Source organism: Sturnira hondurensis, unplaced genomic scaffold (assembly GCF_014824575.4).
Source record: "Sturnira hondurensis isolate 20B ecotype Veracruz unplaced genomic scaffold, ASM1482457v3 Scaffold0000780, whole genome shotgun sequence".
Lineage (NCBI taxonomy): Eukaryota > Metazoa > Chordata > Mammalia > Chiroptera > Phyllostomidae > Sturnira > Sturnira hondurensis.
In genome coordinates this window covers 8,105,403-8,128,385 of record NW_028073411.1, presented here as the reverse complement: position 1 = coordinate 8,128,385, position 22,983 = coordinate 8,105,403, and the positions used below count along the sequence as shown (strand labels likewise).

At 38.1% G+C, this 22,983-nt stretch overlaps 1 protein-coding gene across 10 annotated transcripts in view; it reads left to right on the top strand.

Moving 5' to 3' along the window:
- The window catches only part of SLIT2 (slit guidance ligand 2), a 322,800-nt gene that overhangs the window by 217,193 nt on the left and 82,624 nt on the right, over positions 1 to 22,983 (top strand). For 7 of the 10 annotated variants that reach the window (XM_037045143.1, XM_037045125.1, XM_037045076.1 and 4 more), the window contains 6 exons: positions 9,456 to 9,527; positions 10,276 to 10,347; positions 16,917 to 16,988; positions 21,203 to 21,346; positions 21,462 to 21,625; positions 22,601 to 22,624. In XM_037045143.1, the coding sequence (XP_036901038.1) occupies positions 9,456 to 9,527; positions 10,276 to 10,347; positions 16,917 to 16,988; positions 21,203 to 21,346; positions 21,462 to 21,625; positions 22,601 to 22,624 (548 nt within the window). The remainder of the gene's footprint in view (positions 1 to 9,455; positions 9,528 to 10,275; positions 10,348 to 16,916; positions 16,989 to 21,202; positions 21,347 to 21,461; positions 21,626 to 22,600; positions 22,625 to 22,983) is intronic. The other 3 variants (XM_037045153.1, XM_037045134.1, XM_037045106.1) reach the window with 1 other exon arrangement.

The window sequence follows — 22,983 nt, the reverse complement described above, 5'->3', positions numbered from 1 at the left end:
TGAGGAGGTGGTATATGCAGTACAGCTAGAATAAATTAAACTTATAAATTCAGATGAAAACATATGTTTAGCTCTAGGTGGATTTTATTTCTCTGATTATTACATTACCAGCTTTATCATTGGAGCATCAGATATTAAGTCTTATGGATTTTCAACTCCAACAAAATACCCCCATTACCATTGGTTCTATTGTCATAATTTGCCAGCTTACTAATCTATTTTTTATTACACTTATTTTTTATCAGAATAAGATACACCAATAAAATTCATAAAATGTGGAAATAAAGCAATGTAACATCTTCTAAAAATTTTTATAGATCGTTTTAATATATGATGAACTAAAAATTATAAACTCATAATTTTCAAATGATTTTAACCTGGATTTTACCATAAATTACTAGTAGGATTTCTTTATTGGACATTATCAGATACTAATTTTATTAATGTTGAGTTAACTTCCTACTGTGTGGTATGGCCTTATTCCTGCAACTATCTCATAATTCTGACCAAAACAAAGTATGTATCTGCTCTGTGTTGGAGTAATCAATTGCCAAAACAATCTTGACTCGTCCTATTTTTTTCTGCTTTGTGCTTGCATCTGTAATTGTACAGTTCTGGTCTTTGCTTAAATAATTATTTGTTAAGATATAGAAGAAGGGAGATGATCTTCCAAAGTCAGAATTGGAGAAGAAAGGGTAGAAAGAGACTAACACTTACCCAATACCTGCAGTATTGGATGTTATACACACATTGTATCATTTGACCTTCTCGTTGACCTTTGCTGACGTATTTGGGAAGACCAGTGCAGAGGTGTAGTTACATAAAAGTTGGTGGTTTTCCCCAAGAAGCCTTGTCACAGATGGTTTTACCATGACCCAAGACCTGTCCTCCCATTTGTAGGTTGGAAATCTCAACTCTGACTGCACTTATTACGTGTGTGTGCATTTCTGTAGAAATGACAATAGTGCTTTTTAAACATAAAACCATAAGACAAAAGGTAGTGAATGGAATGTGTCTCATACTGGCTTAGACTGCAGTCTCTGCATGGGTCTGAGAGATCCTTTTTGTCTTTCGTAGGCTGGCCAACCCAGTATCTAATAGGCCCCCTTCTTCCTTAGACCACGATCCAGAATTGAGTCTTCTTACCGATGTCTTAGACATCTTTCTTTAAGGTCACATTTCATCCGTAATGAAGCCATAGACACTTACCTCAGGGGCCTGAAAGGCTGGCAGCCTCAGTTTGCCACTTGAAAAATGATGAGGCTCTTTACACATGCCCCTTGACCCTTGGACAAGGACAATGGAGGAGGACTGAATGTGGGAGGGGGTTGGGCAAGGCAAGATAGAGCACTGGAGAAAAATGAGGACCACTGTAGTTGAATAACAATAAAAAAATTAGAAAAATGAAAAAGACGAGGCTCAAAACAGTTAAGAAATCTTATAACACCAAAATTCTTGAATCGTGAAGTGTTAAACTGGCCATAATATTAAATTTATTTAACTCCCAAGTTCATGTTCCTTCTTTTATCTAGCTGCCCAAGAAAGGTAGCCATGGCTTAGCTTAATGGGACAGAGTGAAGGAGAATAATTGAAAAAATCACAAGAGGCTGCATGATTAGTCAGGAAAACAGATGGGAAACTTTAAGATACTTACATATCAAGGGAACATAGAAGGTGTGTAGAGAAAGACGGGGCCATTGGATGTAGGCATGTTCGCAAACCTGAGAGCTGTTTCCCATTACTTTGTATCTAGAACTACCACGATGCCATCTTTCCTATTCTCTGTTAGATGTTCTCATATGTCCGAGGATTTAGTCTGCATAGAACCTCTAACACATACCAAACTCTTCTATTAGACTGCAAGCTTCAGGAGGGCAGGGCCATGTCTCACTATGTCTGCCCCCGTGCCTAGCAGAGTGTGGGTAGGAGAATGACAGTGCTGGGGACAGCCAGAGAGGGTCTGGGGAACACAATCTGGACAGTCTCTAAGCCTCCATTCTTCATAGTGAAAACCATATCTGTGTTTTTTTCTATCTTTTTTTAGTCCAAATACCTTTGCCATATGTTTTGGCTGTCTCATATGACAAAGGAATTTGGACTAACGAAGATAGGGATGGGAATAGAATGTGTAATATAAGGTAAAATTTGACAGAAAGAAGCTGTTGCTAGTCCTTTGCTGCTTTGAACTCTGCATGTCAAAACCTTGCTTTTGTACACGTGGAATGCCAGAGGCAAGTCCATGCATGACGGGGCCCACGGCAACAAAATCATTAATAGCAAATTGGTTCTCTATGTACCAAATCCTTGGAATTAATTTCTTAGCTCGTGTTTTGAGGTATAAAGATTCAAATACAATGATGGATTGCTCTAAAGTGGACATTTAGTTCTCTTCAATCCACTTATAGATTTCCTGTGGCATATCACCTAGTCAAACACTCTAGAGAAATTCCATAAATCATGGAGACTAGTTAGTAAGAACACAAGCTGTAACAGTTTAGGATGTCTCTGTTACTCGTAACGTCTACTGCCTTCGCTCTTGGTTGCTTTTTTCAGGGCTCTGAAGCTGGAAGCCATACACATCTCTCTTTGATTTGTTTCAGAGAAGACAGTGGGGGGAAAGTAGAAATTACAGGAAGAGGAGGGGTTGGGGCAATGTTGTGAGAACACTGTGTCCCAATGTTTTCTATGATGGACTGCAAATTCTCAGAAGTTAGAATACTTTTTGTCAGGCATGCTATTCAAGTGGGTGTAATGGGAAGAAAACACTTAAATGTGCAAACTCACTGAACTACTCTTAACTCTGCCTGTACTAAAAATGGCTGAAAAGAGGTCCAGGGTGATGGAGCCGGATCTGAGGTTTGGGAGCACTTTTGTTCCTTCTGTTTCTTCTGGACCACTTGCATGCAGACATACAAAGACATAAAAGTGAGAATATCGGTTCATGCTATATCCAATTATAACCTCTATTTATGATACTGAACATAATTTTTAAAATATGCATTATTTTTATTTTTTTCTGTTTAAACAAACACTCTTCCATATATGTTTAACCCTTTCTGAATGTTATTTCTGAGTTTTCCCCTTCCAGGATGTTGAACTCTTAATTGTATTAGATTCTGCATGCTCAATATTTTTTTCACCTCTCTCCATCCCCCAGGAGTGCCTTCTCTGCATCAGACATTACAGTTGAAAGGACACAGTTCCAGCCTTCAAAATGTTTACCCTGCAGAGAATGGAAGTTTTACAGAAATAGAATGTTTTCAAACTAAATGATAAGGAATAAGATATATATGCACAGGGAAGGTGGAAGGAGGAGCCCCCTGGTTCGCCAGGGAGAATCAAGGAACAGTCAGGAAGGAAGGGTGTGCTTCTCAGGCACAGAAGAAGAACACATGCAAAATCTCAGTGAAGTGAGAGGAGTATATCTTTGAAAAATTACTAGTTTTCAAGAGCTGAAACATAAAGCAGAAGTCTAATCCCGGAGAATAAAAGTGGATGCAAGGAAAAGTTTTGGGCAGTGTAGTAGCATGATTTGATGTGTTAGTGAGAATAGAAAATTCACTGAACATGGAGTAGACAGGGGCCTGGAGAAAAGGAAATCATGACGAATGTGATAGCAATAGTCTCTCCAAGGCATGATGAAGGCGGGCTTAGCCAGCGGTAGTCACAGCGGGCGATTTCAAGAAGTGCCCCCTGTGCTGTTGTGGTATTTTCCTAAAATCTTCTGCAGGAAAAAGTGGGTACCATTAGACGTAAAGGAAGGCCTGGGTGAACTTCAACATAAACATAAAGTCAGCTCGGGCATAGTCAAATGATTATTCATTCTTATATGAGTCATTTTTAGTAATTAATTCATAGATTTATGGTTATATAATCAGCTGGAAGGATTAAGCTGAAAAATTATGTAGTTCAAATTCCACTAGCGATCATGCTGTTATCTTAATTTTAGGGAAAAGATGATGGATAACTTGGACAATAACTCAGTGCAGGGCTGGAGAGAATGCAAATTGCTACCCCCTCATTGAGTAATACGTTCAAATAAGTGATGTGTAAAAATAATTTGCATAATGTTTTTAAAACTAAAATTATTACTCGATGGGGGACTTTATTTAGTGCCTGACTCACAGTGAGTGGTCACAAGGTTTTAGTTATTAATAAAAAACCAGCAACAGAAAGATGTTTTTCTTCCCTGGATTGCTAAAGAAAAAGTATATGGGGAAACAGTGTTATTCGGCATTATGTATCTACCCTCTGTCCCTCTGATATGAGTGAGTCCCATGCCTCTGAATTTCTCTTTCAGTCTCAACCAGGTGATTGTGTGTATCGAGTGTATCTGTGTATTTGACTGGGCATCCATGTGAATGCATTCATGAAAATCTTAACACTCAAAAGGTCACTGCCTGGAATATGAGATTGATAGGAACATGCACTTATTTTTGTCTTGTTCTAAATGCTGAACGACCAAATGGAAAAGGAGCTAATGCTACTATGAAAATAGCAATTGTGTTTACACTCAGGGAAATGTACCTTAGAATGATATCACAAGGTATAAAATGAGATTAAGAAAATGGACAGGGAATAAGTCACGCCAAGGAATGGATGGCTGGTAATTAGTATGGGCACAGTCCTCAGGCAAAAATGCTAGTATATGCAAAGTATGTCCCTCTCGAGGCCCATAGTCACTCAGCTGCTGAAAATATTTATTAAACTTTACAGCATTCTGGAGATTGCAGTTACTTAACAGAAATAATATTCTAGTCTAAAAGAATTCTGGTTCATTTTATGTGGAGATATATGAAGGATTTCAGTGGCATTTACTGCTAGTGTTAGAAGTGACATTCCAGAAATAGAAAGTCCTCATGTTAGAATTATTAAGTAATAGGCAAGAGAGTCCCTGAAGTCAAAGAAATATTGCTGCTTCCTCCTTTTCAAATGCCGATCTGGCACTCACCGGGACGAGAATGTGTGACTCCATTGGGCAGTCCCAGATTCAGAAGCTGAGTCATTGCACACACCCCCTTCACTCCGTTAGCTCTCTGTTCTGCTCCCTGGCAGCTGTTTTTGCCATTTACAGTAAGTGCAGATAGGGCAATTGCAGAGAACTGTCAGCTTTATTGCCGTGTATAATCAGCGTCTGGGCTGTGTGTTAGAGATACAGTCAGTCCAGTCTCATACTTCACTGGTGCTGTGAAAACTTTTTTGAGTTTCTAAGACACTTTCCAAATGAGATAACATGCTATACTTTAAACATGTTGATCACGGAAATTGCAACCATATATATTTTTTACAGTCTCCACGTGAATGATGTTTGTGTATATGTGTTTACCATGTAGTTACTGAGTTATATGCCAATCTGCACTGCTCATTTGTTTAAAAACATATTTTGGAACCATATATATTTATTTCATACTGGAGGTCAAATTGTATCAGATTGTGTATGTGTGTGACTAGACATTTTATTATATAATGCTGTCTATTATATGTATGATTATATAGACCCATATAACCATATTTTTATTCTTTTCCATTTTTTGTGCAAAAATACTATATATTTTTTTATATCTCATAATTTTTACCAAAACATTTGTAGTAGGCTTTATTTTCCTCATTTTTCAGAAAGAGAAACTGAGACACAGAGAAGCAAAGTAACTTTACAAGGCCCTAAAAACAAATCAGTAGCAAAACCAGGATTTATTCCAACTCCATATAAGTGTTTAATCGCTAAGTTACACATTTTTGTTTTTATGTATGCACAACATACAAAATATTAATATCTCTTGGGGAAGGCTGCTTTGGCTTTGGTGTGTAGATGTTATTTTATTTTGTCAAAATAATTTAATTTGAAAAACACTGAAAATAATGCCTGAGAATTGGATACTAGGGAGCTGAAAGTCTCATTAAGATAATTTAATCTTATAAGTGGCTTCAGGACTAGTCGGAAGGACTTTTCATTGCCCAACTACACTGCGTTGTATATTCTACTGATATGGGATGTGATCACTTTTTATTTCCTATAATCTGAACTAGGCTCCAGAAAGCGATATTGGTTTCAGTTCATTGTTTAGGAACTCTAAAAGTATGCAAATATGTTTGATTTATTTTTAAAAGTCAGTAATTAATGAATAAGAGAAAAAACAGTGGGGGAGTGAGGAGGAGAGGTCTTCTCTGATTAAACATACTTTGGAATTTTGGGATCGGAGCAGTCAGAAAACCGTCTCCGTTTTCTTATTTCATTGGACATCTAACTAAAATGTCCTTATGGTTTTGGTGAAGGGGTGACAGCAGATTGCTTTTATGTAAACCAGGCAGATGGATGAATGGATAGATATGTGGGTGGATGGATATATACATGGAAGGATGGACGAGTGGACAGATAGATAGATGATAGATAGGTAGATTGACTGATAGATGACAGGTGGATATTGGTACACACACATATACTCAGTGATGAAATGTTTTAGTATCGTTTGCATACATTCTGTGGAGAAAAAGGAAAAAGGTAAGTTTCTCGCTGCTTCTATGTTTTAAAAAAGGCTTTTTTATAGTGTGTGGCTTATGGAATTTTCTCTCTCCCTTATTCCGTTTTCTAAATCTGTTTTTACTCTGAAATTCAAAATACTGAATCTCCTTTCTATGAAGGACTAGCATGAGGAAGTCTCTTAATTACGGCGGATAGCATGACAATATATTTTCCCTGTTACACTCTCTGTTTTTGTAACCCTGAATGTCTTAAATTAGATTCTTCATGGAGCAATGGATTCATATTTATACTCTATAAAAGTCAGTAGATTCCATGCTATTAAAATAGAAGATGAGGATAGCAAGTAGAGAAAAATGTACGTTTCATTTGGTTTTTTAAACCTTCACCTGAAAACTGTTATTTTCCTTTCTTTATTTGTAATCTGGTTGAACTAATTTTCCTCTGTTTTATAGGAGTAAGGATACTGGTTAAGATGTGTGTGGTTTGTAGTTTATAAAATATATTCTGGTGTTCTTATTTTCAAGGACCTGAAATTTGTGAAAAGCAATTGCATGACCTAGTTCTGCATCACTGTTGAAACAGATCTGCTAGTGACTCAGAACTTGGACCTAGTTTGTAGGTGAACTTGAATGTGTCTTTAATGTGAACAAAATCATTTCTTTTTTCTAGAGAAGGAGAATTATGACTTAACAGTGCAGGTAATAAGGACTGGATTTTACCTTTTTGTAGGAGAGGAAGGGCCAGAAACTTGAGGGATAGCTCAATTGAGGGGTTGAGAAAACAAAGTCATAAATTTAGAAAAAGAAAACTCGAGTGAGAGTCAGGGGAATAAAGTGTCACATCAAGGAAAGAAGAATTGTCAGGAACATTGCAAGGAGTTCCACAGCAGAGGCCTCTGAGGAAGTCCACTGCGTACGGAGATGAGGTGGTCAGAGGCGAACCCCTGAGACTGTGAAGATAACGTGGTACTGTGCCAGGGCGTGGAGTTGGAAAAGACCAATACTTAAGTGATTTGACTTAACCTCCCAGAGATATTTTGTTTGTTTTGATTTGATGGTCATTAATCAATAACACTGTAAATATTACCAACGTTCAATAAAAAATGAGCCAATGTATTTGACACACATAATCCATAATATANTCAGGAACATTGCAAGAAGTTCCACAGCAGAGGCCTCTGAGGAAGTCCACTGCGTGTGGAGATGAGGTGGTCAGAGGCAAACCCCTGAGACTGTGAAGAAAATGTGGTACTGTGCCAGGGCGTGGAGTTGGAAAAGACCAATACTTAAGTGATTTGACTTAACCTCCCAGAGATATTTTGTTTGTTTTGATTTGATGGTCATTAATCAATAACATTGTAAATATTACCAACGTTCAATAAAAAATGAACCAATGTATTTGACACACATAATCCATAATATATATATTCTCCTATTCATACATAAATACCTAAATAGATATAATGTGTATTTATATGTATATAATTTTTTTAAATCCAGGCAGGAAAGTGGGGCTCGGGCCAAGTATTTCAGTAGAGGGATTTAATATGAGGAATGAATGAAACACTGGTAGAATGTGACACAGAGGTAGAAAGTTGTGCCTCCCCCCAGGCTAGGGCTATAATGACCTAAGCAGAAAGTGAGGTTACACTAAGTCAGGAGGTGGCTGCAGCCAGAGCTGGAATGAGTGAGGGAGGGGGCCATTGCGGAGAACCTCCCCCCGGGGGGAGAATATCCAGTCTTCTCCTCTCTTCCCACCTGCAGTCTCCCACCAATGCCTCCCATTGGCTGAGTTTCATGAAAACCGGTAGGAAAGTGTGCTGGGGGCTCCTGGTTCCCAGAAGTGAGCTCTCTGGGATACAGGGCAGAGGAGAAGAGGGGGAGGGGCTTGGAAATGTTTACTAGATGTTTATATGGATAGACCTGAGGCTGAGAGGCAACATGTCTTGATGGAATAACATATTTACCTAGACACTCAATGGAATCTATTTCTTTGTTTCTTTCACAACTAAGTGGGTCCAACTTATCCTTCTCTGAGAGCAGAACCATAGAGTAGAAAATATGGGAGTTACTTTCAACTCTCTGGTTGTAATGCATCGTAGAAATGCTGCAGCTGTGCTTGAATGCGCTTTGCTGTGGTGGGTTTCACGTGAAATGTGCACGTGGAGAATCAGTGGATCCAGACATCTCACTGAAAATGCCGGTAACACGGATTTAGAATTGAAGATTTTGCTTCATAAGAAGCTCCAAAATTAATTGTCTGAGTTTAATGATTCTTTTTTGTGCAACTTATAATACACTTTCTGTAGAGGGCATAGAAGGTTTATAAGATTTAATATTCAACAATAATTCCTTTGTGGAAGAGTTATAATGATCTCTAAAACATGTTACATATATGTTCAGTGTTACTGCACATCCCTCTGAACTGAAATTGACACTATTAAAATGTGCCCGAAAATTTGTTTCTTACAGGTGCTTTCTCTATTGTACAAAGTGGTTCACACTATTAACAGATGTCCTCGCTTTGACCCCCTCCACCCCCCACCCCCGCTTTCAGCACATTGCAGTCTGTGTCCATGGGCTGTGCATGTGTGCATGTATGTTCTTTGGTTAATCTCTTCATTCCCCCCTTCCCCTCTGAGATCTCTCAGTCTGCTCCATGCCTCTGATCCTACTTTGTTTTGTCCCTTTATTGTGTTCATTAGAGTCCACATATAAGTGAGACCATATTTAATGAACATGTGATGCCTAAAACCTGGAATTTTTAAAATTGTTTTTATAATTGCCTTGCTTTTGTTCCCAATCTTGCTCCACATTTAAAGCACAGCACAATTAGTTTTAGTGGTCATTTCTGAGAAAAATAAATATTACTCATGAACTGCATCAACTTTGCTTCTTGACATGAATCCTGGGCTTGCATTAAACATCTCTGAGAGCTCATGTTTCCATTTAAAAGATGGATTTTTTCATTGCAGACGTCTGGAACAGAACTCAATCAAGGTCATCCCTCCTGGCGCTTTCTCACCATATAAAAAGCTCAGAAGAATGTGAGTGAATAATATTCTGGGATGTATGTAAATTTTTAAAATTTTACGGGTCATGACTCTGCAAAGACACCCATTTAAGTATGAATATTTAGGTATTTGACAGCTTAAATATTAAGTAATATAACTATTTGATTGCTGGTTCTATAATATTGTAACATTAACAGATAAACTATGCAGTATATTAAGGTTCTCTGCAGTGTAACATATTGATTCAGACCAGTCTGAGTGCATGTGTTTTAATATAGTATATAGTCAAATCTTAGATGTTCTATTTTCTTTGTTTTATTGTTGTTCAATTACAGTTGTCTCCATTTTCCCCCTATTACTTTCCTCCACCCTACCCACCCACATTCATTCCCACCCCCAACATTGTCTTGGTCCATGGGTCCTTTATACATGTTCCTTTTCGTCCTCTCCCCTTCTTTCCCCCATTATCCCCCTCCCCCCTCCACTCTGGTTACTGTCAGTTTGTTCTTTATTTCCATGTCTCTAGTTCTGTTTTGCTCACTTGTTTGCTTTGTTGATTAGGTTCCCCTTGTAGGTGAGATCATCTAATAATTTATGAAATGAGTCAGTAGTTGATTTAAAAGAATGATTTTATTTTAATGTAGGATAGTTCGGGTATTTCATGTTGCAAATTTTACATATATTGGCAGGTGTGACACCAACCTGAGAAGGCAATAAATAGCTTTCTCCTAAATCTCATTGATGTTCTGTTTCATTTAACCAAACCTATTTTTGATCTTAGCGACCTGAGCAATAATCAGGTCTCCGAACTGGCACCAGATGCTTTCCAAGGACTTCGCTCCCTGAACTCACTGTGAGTATCCCCACGGGACTGGGGGAGGGCAGTGCGCAACCAACTGTGGCTCCGTGTTTTCCTTTGGATTTTTAAAATACTCTTCTTGAAGTTTCTGTATCATGAGTTTCTAATAATGTTAGCTATTAATAATCATTAGTGAACTCCATTGGTTTCTTTGAGGAATGCTCCCTGTCACTAAAATCAGCCACTTTAGGGGCATATATTTTAGGGGCATACTTGATAATTTTGCTGTTTAGAGAGCAAGAGTTCCCTTTTTGGATCATTTTTTGTTTCTGAAATAAAAGAGCAATGTTTATTTTGGAATGTTCTGGTCACTGTTGTATTTATAATTCTTAAGCTACCAGCCACCATCTCTGGGGACAATATCAGCCCCTTTAGAAGGAAGCTGGGGGACATCTTGCAGGGAACAATGGAAAACGACCACTGAGAGGCCCCCTTAACTCCCTGCTTTATCCCCTTAAGACTTCCCAGAAAGAACCAGCTTTCATCTCCAACAGTATGAAGATAAGAAAGCTTTACAGCTTTTTAATGTCAAAGGATTTTCAGGGAGATAGCTATGTAAAGTGGTTCTAAAATAAATGGATAAACACTCTCATTCCTTCTTGTAAAAACTTTCAGAAGTCCAGCAAGTAAAGTAACCTTTATTTCAGATTTTAACTTTAAAGTTTGAAAGTGGAGGCCAGCACGTATTGTTGAAGACTTGATGCTTAGAGGAGGGTTCTTATTGATGTAAATTACTGTGGATTTCTTCTGAACTTCAGAAGTCATGGGTACCGGTGGGCATTCCAGGGTACACATGTGCAAGAGACAGATAAACACTCGGAGTTCGTGTAGAAATTTACACTCGCTCGCACCAGTGGGAGAACGAGACAGATGCACACATCTGGGTTCGGGTATTCAGGTTGCTGGGCTGGTTTGCTCTGAAAAATACAATTTTCTTTGAAGAAAGAATTAAAAACTATCACTTCAGCAATAGCTGCTTAAGTTCATTGTTGGTTTTTTGTGTGCTTTGTTTGTTTGGGGGTTGATTAGTTTGTTTTACTACAGGAAGTCCAAGGTTAAGGATACAACCTTTGGTGGAAAATGTCAAGTCTAGTCATGTATTGTACTCCAGGTGGGTTTTCAGACTCAAAATAACACAGTGTAATGTGAGGCTCAGTTAAATCGCCTGTGCTGTCCATAAGCTACCATGTGTACTCTGGACAATAATGCTATCCAAAGTAGAGATAGACGACACTCCCAGCCACGTAAAAGGACGGAGCAACATACCAACTCCTGGTCCTTCAAGTCTCTGTGCCTGAAAGGTAATGAATAAATGTCAAAAGAGAGGAAAGAGTTTGGAGAAGTGTTACTAAGTTGCCTGCCTTTCAGTTGCCCTGTCTCTAAAGTGGGGATAAGATTACTCCCCTGCCGGCTTTGTTAAAGCTGAAAAGAAGTTGGGAGATAGCAGATACGGCCTTGACGGATTCTTAACCAATTTGTATGTTTCTGGATTTTAATTAACGCAGAGAATTCTTACACCCTAAAATCCTCAACATAAATTTTTGCTCTCTTCCCATTTTTATTAGCACCCCCCTGCAAATGACTGTAGTTCAGTTTTTCTATTTACATCTCTTCACTAACTAGCTCCCCAATTCCACAGAGGCCTGTAGTGAAAGATTGTGGTATTCTGATTCTGGTTGCTGTGTTTACACTTCCTACAGTCTTTTCTTGGTCTCTTGTTAACTCTCCTGCTCAGTATCTGACATGTTACTACTGGTTTCCAGTGAACATGAAAATACACCAACCTTTAAATTTAATACTGTCTTTAAACTTGATAACTGTTAATTCTGAGATATACATAATTTTGAGGGGGGGGTATACATAATTTTAAATTTATAAGTATAGCTCTCTACCATATATTTAGATGATAAAGCCTGCCCTCAACACTTATTATATGATAGACATCTTAATAGGATTCAATTTTGTATGTTTTTATCTTTAGTAAGAGTTCTGGCTTCCCACAGGGCAGGAGAATTCAAAGCCTGGCCCCCAGTGTGACTGTACCCTATTATCCTAGGTTGTGTCCTACTGTCCTAGAGTTGGAACCCCTAGCCCGCCTTCTAGGAACAGCTACAAAGGTGGCCTTAAGATTTCGCTGTTGTTCCAAAGGACTATAAACAGTTCCCCATCAGCTTAATTGATCACTGTGTGTAGAGTGCTGCATTTAAGTCATGTCTGTCCCCCACTTCACATTCCTGGTCTTTGGATTTTTGACACTTTAACTTCTCCTTCGTTACTATCATGTTGATCTTATTGCATGTAAGGAAAAGGTGCCCAGCACTGGGATTGCTATACCTTTTTTTAGTGATATCTCATTCCCATCCTATTTAATGTTTCTGTATTACAATATTTTCATGATTTTTAATCCATATACCCAGTATCATCTACACAGGTGGATTTTCTTCATCCTTGTGTGATCTGCTTTTTTGTCCCATGTACCAAATTGTCTCATTTGCAATCTATTTTTTAAACCTGATCTTATGGAAAACAATGATTTGTTAGAAAAAATAGTTTCACAATGCAAATATGACATACTTCCTAGCTAGTTCTCCTTTCCTGCTGAGCCTACCTTTGAAGCAAAAGTCTCAAATAAACAACCTAGCAAATTATTTTCCCCTAAATTCTTATATGGGTTTCCCACTATTTATATGCATTATGTTTCCTTTTTACTTCTCAGTGGGGTCCAAATATAAAACTCTTTCAGTATTCAATATTGTTCTTTTGGATTGCTCTTTGAAGCCATATTTCATATCAGTGCCTAAGACACACACAGATAATAAATATTCAAAAAATAACAGTTGGGTTCAGTGTAGTTGGGCATCTACCGTAGAACTTAGCCATGTTCTGGCACACAGGGAGTGTGCAGTGTCTGTTGCTGAATGGCAGTGAGTCGACTATCCTGAACCAATGCCACGGTCAGCTCATTCCTGTTCCTGAAGCCTCCTCTTTTCTTACTTTTGACCTTGAACATATTAATTCCTGCTTTATTCTTTCTAAGTTCTCTTACTTTCTTGACCCCAACAGCATAGATTTCTCTTTTTCCTTCTTTGATTTTTAAAATTGTTTCTTTGGTAATTGATTTACCTTTTAAAAATCTATATTTTACAGAAATGAATTTCAGTGTTATGCTATGTACCTGTACCACAGGAATCTATACAAATTTAGTGTGTTTACACAATGTAGCACTCAGGTTTATTTATTTTCTTGAGAATTTTCTTCAATTTTGTAATATATCCAACCTCTCATTGACATCTTAAAAGGGAAGTTTTCCCCTCATTCTTATTTATCTCTCATGTATTGTTATTTGCCTCCTTTTCAACCAGAAATCATATAATGCTGCCTGACAAACATATTAATTATTTAGACTCTCATTTCAGTTTTTCTTCATGTATTATCACATCTATTTATTTATTTTTGAAAATACTTATTCTTCTTTTTAAAAGTAATCTATGTTCATTGGAGAGAATGTAAAAAAAAAAACAAGAAAAGAGATATTCAAATTCAAATACACTCTGGATGTGAAATCACTTGCCATCATTAGATTTTCCACTTTTGAGCAGTGGGGGTATACACACACATAAACACATATGTACATACAAAATCAAACTTCTGTTGTAATTTAGTTTTTTATATTATGCTTTGAAAATTTTTATTTAATTTATCAGGTTGACATTGGTAATAAAATAATATAGGATTTAAGTGCACAATTCTTTGATATATCACCCGTATGCTGCATTGTGTGGTCACCACCCAAGGTCAAATCTCCTTTCATCTCCATGTGTTTGATCCCCTTTACTCTTTACTCTATCCTCTCCCTGACCTCTTTCCCTCTCATAACCACTATACTGTTAATGTGTCAATGAGTTGTTTGTTTGTCGTTTGTTCATTTGTCACCTTCAGTTTTATATCTCACCTGTGAGTGGAATCATATGATTCTTGACAATTTCTGATTTATTTCACCTAGCATGATGTTCTCAAGATCCATCCATGTTTTCACAAATGGCAATATTTCATCTTTTTGTTTGGATGAGTAGTATTCCTTGTATAAAAGTACTACCTCTTCTTTATCCTTCTCTTATCCTTCTTATCCTTCTCTTTATCCTTCCCATCTCTTCTTTGAGAGATGATTATCTCTCAAAGGACACTCTAGTTGTTTCCATGGCTTGGCCACTGTGAATAATGCTGCAATGAACATAGGAGTGCATATATCTTTGCAAATAAATATTTTCAATTTTTTCTAGTAGATATCCAGGAAAGGGATTGCTGGATCATATGGTAACTCTATTCTCAATTTTTTGAGGAACCGCCACACTGATTTCCATAGTGGCTGTACCAGTGTACATTCCCACCAGCAGTGAATGAGGGTTCCCTTTTCTCCACAACCTCTCTGACACTTGTTATTACCTGTCTTGTTGATAATAATCATTTTAACAGGTGTGAGAGGGTATCTCAGTGTAGCTTTGAGTTGCATTCCCCTAATAGCTAGTAAAGTTGAGCATATTTTCATGTGTCTACTGGCCATTTATATGTCTTCTTGACAGAACTGTCAGCCATTTTTAATTGGATTGTTTTGTTGTTGTTGAGGTGTATGAGTTCTTTGTATGTTTTGGATTCAAATCCCTTATCAGAGGTTTTATGTCCAAATAACTTTTCCCATTCAGTTGGTTGTGTTTTTATTTTGTTGCCTTTTTTTTTTGTGCAGAAACTTTTAAGTTTCATACAGTCTGATTCATTTATTTTTGCTTTTACTTCCCTTCCCTTTAAGGTCAAGTTCATAAAAGTGTCTCTAACACCAAGTCCATGAGTTCAGTATCTGTGTTTTCTTCTATGTAATTCATTCTTTCACATTATATATTTAGGTCTTTGATCTATTTTGAGTTAATTTCTTTTTGTATGGTAACAAATAGCATCTTAGTCTCATTCTTTGCATATGGCTTTCCAATTTTTCTAGCATCATTTATTGAAGAGGCTTTCTTTTCTCCATTAGGTCTTTTTGGCTCCTTGAAAATTATTTGCCCGTGTACATTTGGGTTTCTTTCTGAGCTCTATATAATTCTATTCTATTGGTCTATGTGTCTGGCCTTTTTTTTATGGGGAGGTGTTGTTTTTGCCAATACCATGCTGTTTTGATTATTCTTACTTTGTAGTATAATTTGAAGTCAGGGAGTATGATACCTCTGGCTTTGTTCTTTTTTCTTAGGATTGCTTTGGCTATTTGGGGCCTCTTTTGGTTTGATTTGTCACATATGACCTTTATTATATTCAGGTACTTTCATTCTATACCTGTTTTATTGAGTGTTTAGTCATAAATTGATGCTGTACCTAGTCAACTGCTTTTTCTGCATCTATTAATATGAACATATGGTTTTTATCCTTTATTTTGTTAATGTGGTGTATCACATTGATAAATTTTCATATGTGGATATTATGCTTTTTTAAACATTATATCATGAACACTTTCATGTCACTAAATATTCTTCAGGACATGATTTGAACATTTTCATTTTTCACTGTCATAAATTAAGCCCTGATTAACATTTTATACATACAATACTGTTTAGCTCTATTTATTTTTTAAACTCCTCAGTGAAACTACTGTGTAAAAATTTATATAACCTTTTTATGATTCTTGATATATATTGCCAAATTGCGCTTTTAAAATATGATTGCTATCTTTTGCTACCCATAATTGGGGTTTCCTACTTTGGCAGGGGTTGCTAAAAAGAGGCAGATCTCTTATTAATAACTGACATGAAGAGTCAACCATAACCCTTCATTTGGTGCTGAAATACCCTTATTTCACCTTCTTTGTTAATTTATGCTTTAACTGGTTCCTCTGGTGACTTATTTTTCATTTCACTCATCAAGGAGTGTTCCCTCTCCATCCAATTAGGGCATTCCTGTGTACAGAAACCTGAGCTAGGCACCAGGTGTACTGAGGGGATCAGTGGTGATGGTCTTCCCACATAGTGGCTCCTCAGAAGTGGGTTCCATGAGGATGCATTTCTGTTCATGTTTCTGTGGGGAACCTACATTAAAAACACTCTTCTATATTAATACTAATGACAACTGTCTACAGGTCTTACCTTTCTCTAGCATATGCATTGTATAGCTAAAGAGTAGATGGATTTCTTTCACTATTAAGCAACACGATAAGCCCAAAACACATCCCTTTGATGAGCAATGGATTCCACATTCAGCATTTGCTTTTGTTGCATACAGTGTCTTGTAATTATAAATGAACTGTGTGTGTGTGTGTGTGTGTGTGTGTGTGTGTGTATGTTTAAAAAATAGGGCAATTTAGCAGTGAACAGTTCTATGAGAGGGCAATAGAATTATGAACTGTGTTCATTTTCTTGCTTTTTCCTTGTTTTTCATGTCTTCCAACCTTTCTACCATAAGCATTTAGCTCTGTGTAGAGTGCTTAGCAATCTTCAATATACCTGAATATGCATGTGTTAGATTAATTTGTTATGTTGGTTTGGTGTCTGACTTTCTCATCTTTTAAATTATGTCTTTTTCAGTGTTCTCTATGGAAATAAAATCACGGAACTCCCAAAAAGTTTATTTGAAGGATTATTTTCCTTACAGCTACTGTAAGTAATTGATTGTTTCTGATCTATTGAACCAAATATTCTATTTTAATCACTGTACCATCTCATATTTTCATGGAGGCTTCAGAAAAGTTCGACCCAAAATGACATCGTTTAATGAAATGGAAAAGATTAGCCTAGCAGAACTAACATTGTTGATGGTTATTTATTTGAAGGCACAACACTCTGAAGTTGTCCCCAAACTTTTCTGTCCACAATGACATAGATGTATGCATCCTGTCTACTCTGTTGTTTAAAGCTTGTACAACCCTGGCCCTCTGTGAAACTTCTCTGCTTTGATTTAACAGTAGTTGGGAAGGAAAGAGACATGGTGCTATGTGTCTCTGTCTTTGTGCAAAGAAGCCACAAGAGTGACAGTTCTGGAATAACACCCCCAAACATAAAGATGGTGTACCGGAGGCCAGAACACAGCAGCAACACTCAGACTGATCTTCCGTGAGAGGTTTATCTGCAAATCCCTGGATTATATTGTTAAAGACCACTCTGCTTAGACAATAGCTCCTTCTCCTTTGTGTCAAGAAAACTATTTACTATATATATTTAGACAACTAAGACTTGACCCCAGGTGTTTTAATGAATGCTTATATGAAAACGAAATTGGAAAAATATGCTAGTATTAAGACTGTGATTGTTGGATCTTCAGATTTGGTCCAAATCACCAAACACTTATACCTCATGTACAGCACGTACTGGCCTAGCTGCTGAGGATGCCAAGTGTGATGTAATTACTTCTCTCAACTGGTTCATAGTCAGCCTGCTTTAAAAATTTTAAATGTCTCATTTGACTTGTATATGGAATCCAAAGAATAATATAAATGAACAAACAAAACAAAAACAGACTCATAGATACAGAGAACAGACTGATGGATGTCAGAGGGGAGGGGGCATGTCGTACTGGGTGAAAAAGATGAAGGGATTGAGAAGTACAGACTAGTAGTTACAGAATAGTCATGGGGATGTAAGTACAGCACAGGGAATATAGTCAATAATATTGTCATAACTATGTACTGTGCCAGGTGGGTACTGGAAATATCAGGGGATTGCTTGATAAAATATATGATTGTCTTTAACAACTATGCTGTAAACCTGAAAGTAATGCAAAATAATATTGAGTATAAACTGTAATCGAAAAAAGAGTTTTAATAGAAAAATCATTAACATAAGAATTTTTTAATTTAGAATGTTATTTTCTCTTTCAAGTATATGCGTTTGTTCTTGGTGTGGATGTTTATATCATTTATTTGGTTAAAAAATTATTCCTAATTCTACAAACTTCCCCAACATAGATATTTTTTCTTATTTGATAAATGTGTGTTCATAGAATATTCTAATATTCATGTTTTAAATTTTCTGTCGCTGGCTAGGAACACACTTTATATCATGCCCAGTTTTTACACACACACCCACACAAACGAAGCGAGTTGTGGACCAGGCAGCATCTCCCCTCCCTGAGCCAGGTGCTCATCTCTGTCACCTAAGGACTTTCTTTGGGGTTCTAATGATCTCTTAACCCTTGCAATAGTGTTAGCAATCATCGTTTCTGATCTTGTGTGCAATGCCTCTCTGTACATTCCCTCAGCCTAGTGTTTTATGACTATACTAAAGCCCTATCTTCAGCTCAGGCCTGTCTGAGCTGAAGAGACGTGATTGTCTCTTTACAGCTTGCTGAGAACTTGGTTAAGCATCTTAGATCTGCTGGAATGAATGTAGTATTGGGGAGGGGGAGACGTAGGTAAATGAAAGGAACTAAATAAATTCGTGTCCAATGCTTTTTTCCACCTGATTTTTGGACCACACACATTTAAAGTACAAAATGCTCAGAAAAGAACCTTCTTCAGTTGTCCTCCAGAGCCCTCACCTTTTTCTTGTCCTTAATGTTCTCTGTTCGAACTCCTTCCTGTGGGTGGCTGATGAATTGGAGAATGAGGCCCGTGGGACTTGTGTTGTAGAGGAGTGGGATTAATCAGGCCAACCTCACACCAGGCCTCTGAGCTTTCAGGAAAGTGTTGTGTAGAACACAGAGAAGGCCAACACTTCGGCTCCTGAAAGGGAATAAAAAGAAAAGAGTGCAGCAAAGAAAACCACCACGGAGAAGTCATAGCTTCATGCATGCCTGGAACACCTGAAAAAGCCAGCAAGTGAAACAGAGATGCCTCATGTTGATTAGAGATTCTCGAAGTCAAAGGGAAAACATTAGCAGAGTGTCGGATAATATGGCATACAGACTCAAACTGCATAGCGCACATGTATTTTTTGAGCTATGAAATAGTTGTTAAAGTCGTAAGTATCAAAGCACTGAGCTACACGTTGATAGGGAAAAAAAATATCAAGAAAATTTCCTGCTCCCAGAGGGCTAAACTGTTTGGGCAACCTGGGCCTCCATGAACTCGGCGACAAGACGAGGTCTTACTGGTGCGTGAACAGACTCACTTGTGGTAGATGCAGGAACCTGGGGCTTGTCAAGCCTCTCAAGAGCCTGTGCTTCTGGTCAGCATGGAGTTAGGTGGGTTTCATGTGGGATCTGCCTGGTGTGCTGCTTCCTCATTCCCCGAGTCCCCATACCAGTCCCTGAGCTCCTTCGAGTTGCCTCAAATTCTAAGAGACCGATTCTGCTTTTACCCGAGAGAAATGAAAGGAAGATAATGACACCTACTGAGCATCTTCTCTGCGCCAGGTGCATTTTCTGAATTACTGAATTCAGTTTCCCCCAACACTCATTATCACCAACTCACAACTGCTAAGGCAATAAATTCAATAAATACCGTGTTGACTGATTTCAAAAAGACTAAGCAACACTGAATAACTTCCTTTGGAACCTAGGGGAAGAATACTTTAGTTGGGCAGAAGACGTGTTATAGAAAAAAATGGCCTTTCTGTGAGGCCTTGATAGGCTGCAGGTTTGAGAAAAGTGGACAGTAGGGCACATATATTCCCAAAGGTGAGTCCAAAGGAATAAACCTCAGACACAATCCTGAGTCACCTATGAGGATGATGTTTGCTAGTGTAGGATCTGCAACCTACAGTTCCACAAAATATTAATGTAGAATATTGATTCACATATATGAAAAAAATGAATTCGTGGCCTGTTGTGCTAAACTAAGTTAAACAGGCATTTATACAATTATTATGCAAAATGAGGGCCTTTAATATGGTAATGTACCATATCCTTTTCCAAACGGAATATCCTGTCTTTGTTTAACAGCAACTGTTTATTGAGCACCTAGTACATGCTAGGCACCTGGGAACCATCAGGGAACAACATAGACAAGTACCCCTGCTGTCTGGAGCTTATACCCTTGGGAAGAGGGACATGCAATGACAGTCAGCTCTTGAATAGAATAAATAAGTAACTCACATCTAAGAGATGGAAAGTTGTACTTAATGAAGTAGAAAAAGTAGATCAACAGAAATGAATTGAGAATGCTAAGGCTTGGGGAGGGGCAAACAGGGGCTGGCAGGATGGAAGAGAGTGGTTAGGGTAGGCTGAACTGAAATGGCAACATCTGAACAGACTCAGAGAAGCAAGATAGTTAACCAGGCAGACATCTGGAAGAACATTCCAAACAGTGAAGAGAGTCTGGCAAGGAGGCCTCTATGGCTGGAGCTGAAACAGCCCAGAGGAGAGGACTTAGAGGCTGCAGAGTTCAGAAGGGGGCACTAAATATCTTACTGGGTGGTATTGGCTGGTATCAATTGGACTTCGACTTTGCTCAGAGTGAAGTGGAGGGACGTTGTTGCGGGGTTTAGAGAGAGGGGCCATGTGATGGGTCTATGTTTTAGAAGGTGTGCACTGTCTTCTGCTTTGGGGATAGACTGCGTGTCTCTTTCATAGAATAGTTCAAGGGACTAGGTTTCATGGCCCATTTCTTCCCTTTTATTTCATCCTTGACAGCAGAGGCTGGGTCTCACCCACTCTTGCCTACTGTACTACCTCTACACCTTCTAGAGAATTTTATTATTTAATTAAATAAATGCATAAAAACCACTAGCTTTAGGCATTCCTCAGACCACATGCACCTTGCTTTATCTGGTATAACCCCAAATCTGCAGCCTGGGACACCTGGATTGTGACAGTACACCTGTCAGTGTTGAGGATAGAAGAAACGTATTTCTCGGTTGGGTGTTCTCAAGGACACAGTTTCAAAGGCAAGTCAGGAGATGCCACACTGTAATTCTACAACTCTTTGACCAAACAGGTTATTGAACGCCAACAAGATCAACTGCCTTCGGGTAGATGCCTTCCAGGATCTGCACAACTTGAACCTTCTCTCCTTATACGACAACAAGCTTCAGACCATCGCGAAGGGGACCTTCTCCCCTCTCCGGGCCATTCAGACCATGTACGTATGTGCGCTTTAGATCGCATTTGACGACCATTGTTTTCACTCTGAACTTGAGAGCTGAGTTCCTTGTGAGTCCTGTATAAAAAAGTTGTTCCGTATGTGTTCCTGAAAGGCATTTGGCCCAGAACCCCTTTATTTGTGACTGCCATCTCAAGTGGCTGGCTGATTATCTCCACACCAACCCCATCGAGACCAGTGGTGCCCGCTGCACCAGCCCCCGGCGTCTGGCAAACAAAAGAATCGGACAGATCAAAAGCAAGAAGTTCCGTTGCTCAGGTAATTTCGTACCTTGCGTGACATTTCCCCTGTGTGACCAAAAACAGCGGGTATGGGACGCTTAGAGATGGTTGGCCTTTGCCTGAACTACCAACCATTATGCAACCATATTTCTTTGTCTTCTACACCTAAAGACAAAAATAAAGAGAACCATAAACACAATTCATATAGGCCTCCTATGGGTAACATTTTTTTATACTATATGAAGCAGAAGAAATAGGCTACTGGCCAAGAAAAAAATGATGCATGGTTGCTTCATACTGTATTCCCAGAGTGCCAACGTAACAGGGGCCTTTTAGTTAACTCACAATGCCTTTTAAGCCTGTTAAGTCTCATGTTTGTGATATCATTCTCCATTGAGAAACTTAAGGTAATTAATCATGTTTTCATTGCTTCAGGAAATGAACTGAGACTTGGTTATGTGATTTGCTCAGACTGAGAAGTAGGGGGGGAAATCTCCTGATCCCTTACTGAATACTGTTTCCTCATTTTTGCATTCTCTTATTTTGAATAGGACTGTGAGGCTACATTTTACCCCCAAAAGGCCACCTTTTAACATGTTGGGAATATTACATTTATTTATAGAAATCTAACCATAGATGCATTGCATTCATTTTAAATAGAAAGCTTACTTCATTGAAACAATGGGCTTTGGTTTAATCTTTTCTATTTTCTTATGATAAAATACATTCTGTAGGGTTTGCGTGGTATGCTACCTAACTATCCCAGGCCGATCTCTCATTCGGCAATTAATTCATACTAAACAGTTAATATCCAGACAAAGCTGGGTATCATCCCTGGTTCTAGATGTGTTTACTACTCACTATAGATTATTATACTTTAGCCCCTGCTGAAAATATACATTATCACTTAATTATCTGTGGTAACTTTAGTCCATTCTTAATCTAATATAACTCATATCTCTGCTTGCTGACATTCAGGTGCATATTCTATTTTTTCTCTTTTTTTATTTAGCTAAAGAACAGTATTTCATTCCAGGTAGGTTTGCTCGGTAGTAGGACTAACTACAGATACCCTTTCCTCACCTTATAAAATATAGCTTCTAAAACTTCCATATGCATGCTTCTGAAAGTACAGTGGGTACTGTGTAGATAGATGACTTCTGCGTAGAGCACTTAGAGCTCTTTCCTGAACACCTGACCGTTGCATGCAGCTTCTGATGTTAAATATATATATTATCAAACTCCCACCTTTTACCTCCCCTCTCTCTCTTTGGCACATTGTCTCAAATTTCTCACAGTAGAGCTAAAATGGTTGAACCTATGGCTTTCTACTTGAATCATTTTTCCCCTTACATTATATATCTGATCTTTTGACCTGTTTTTAAAATGTAGCTT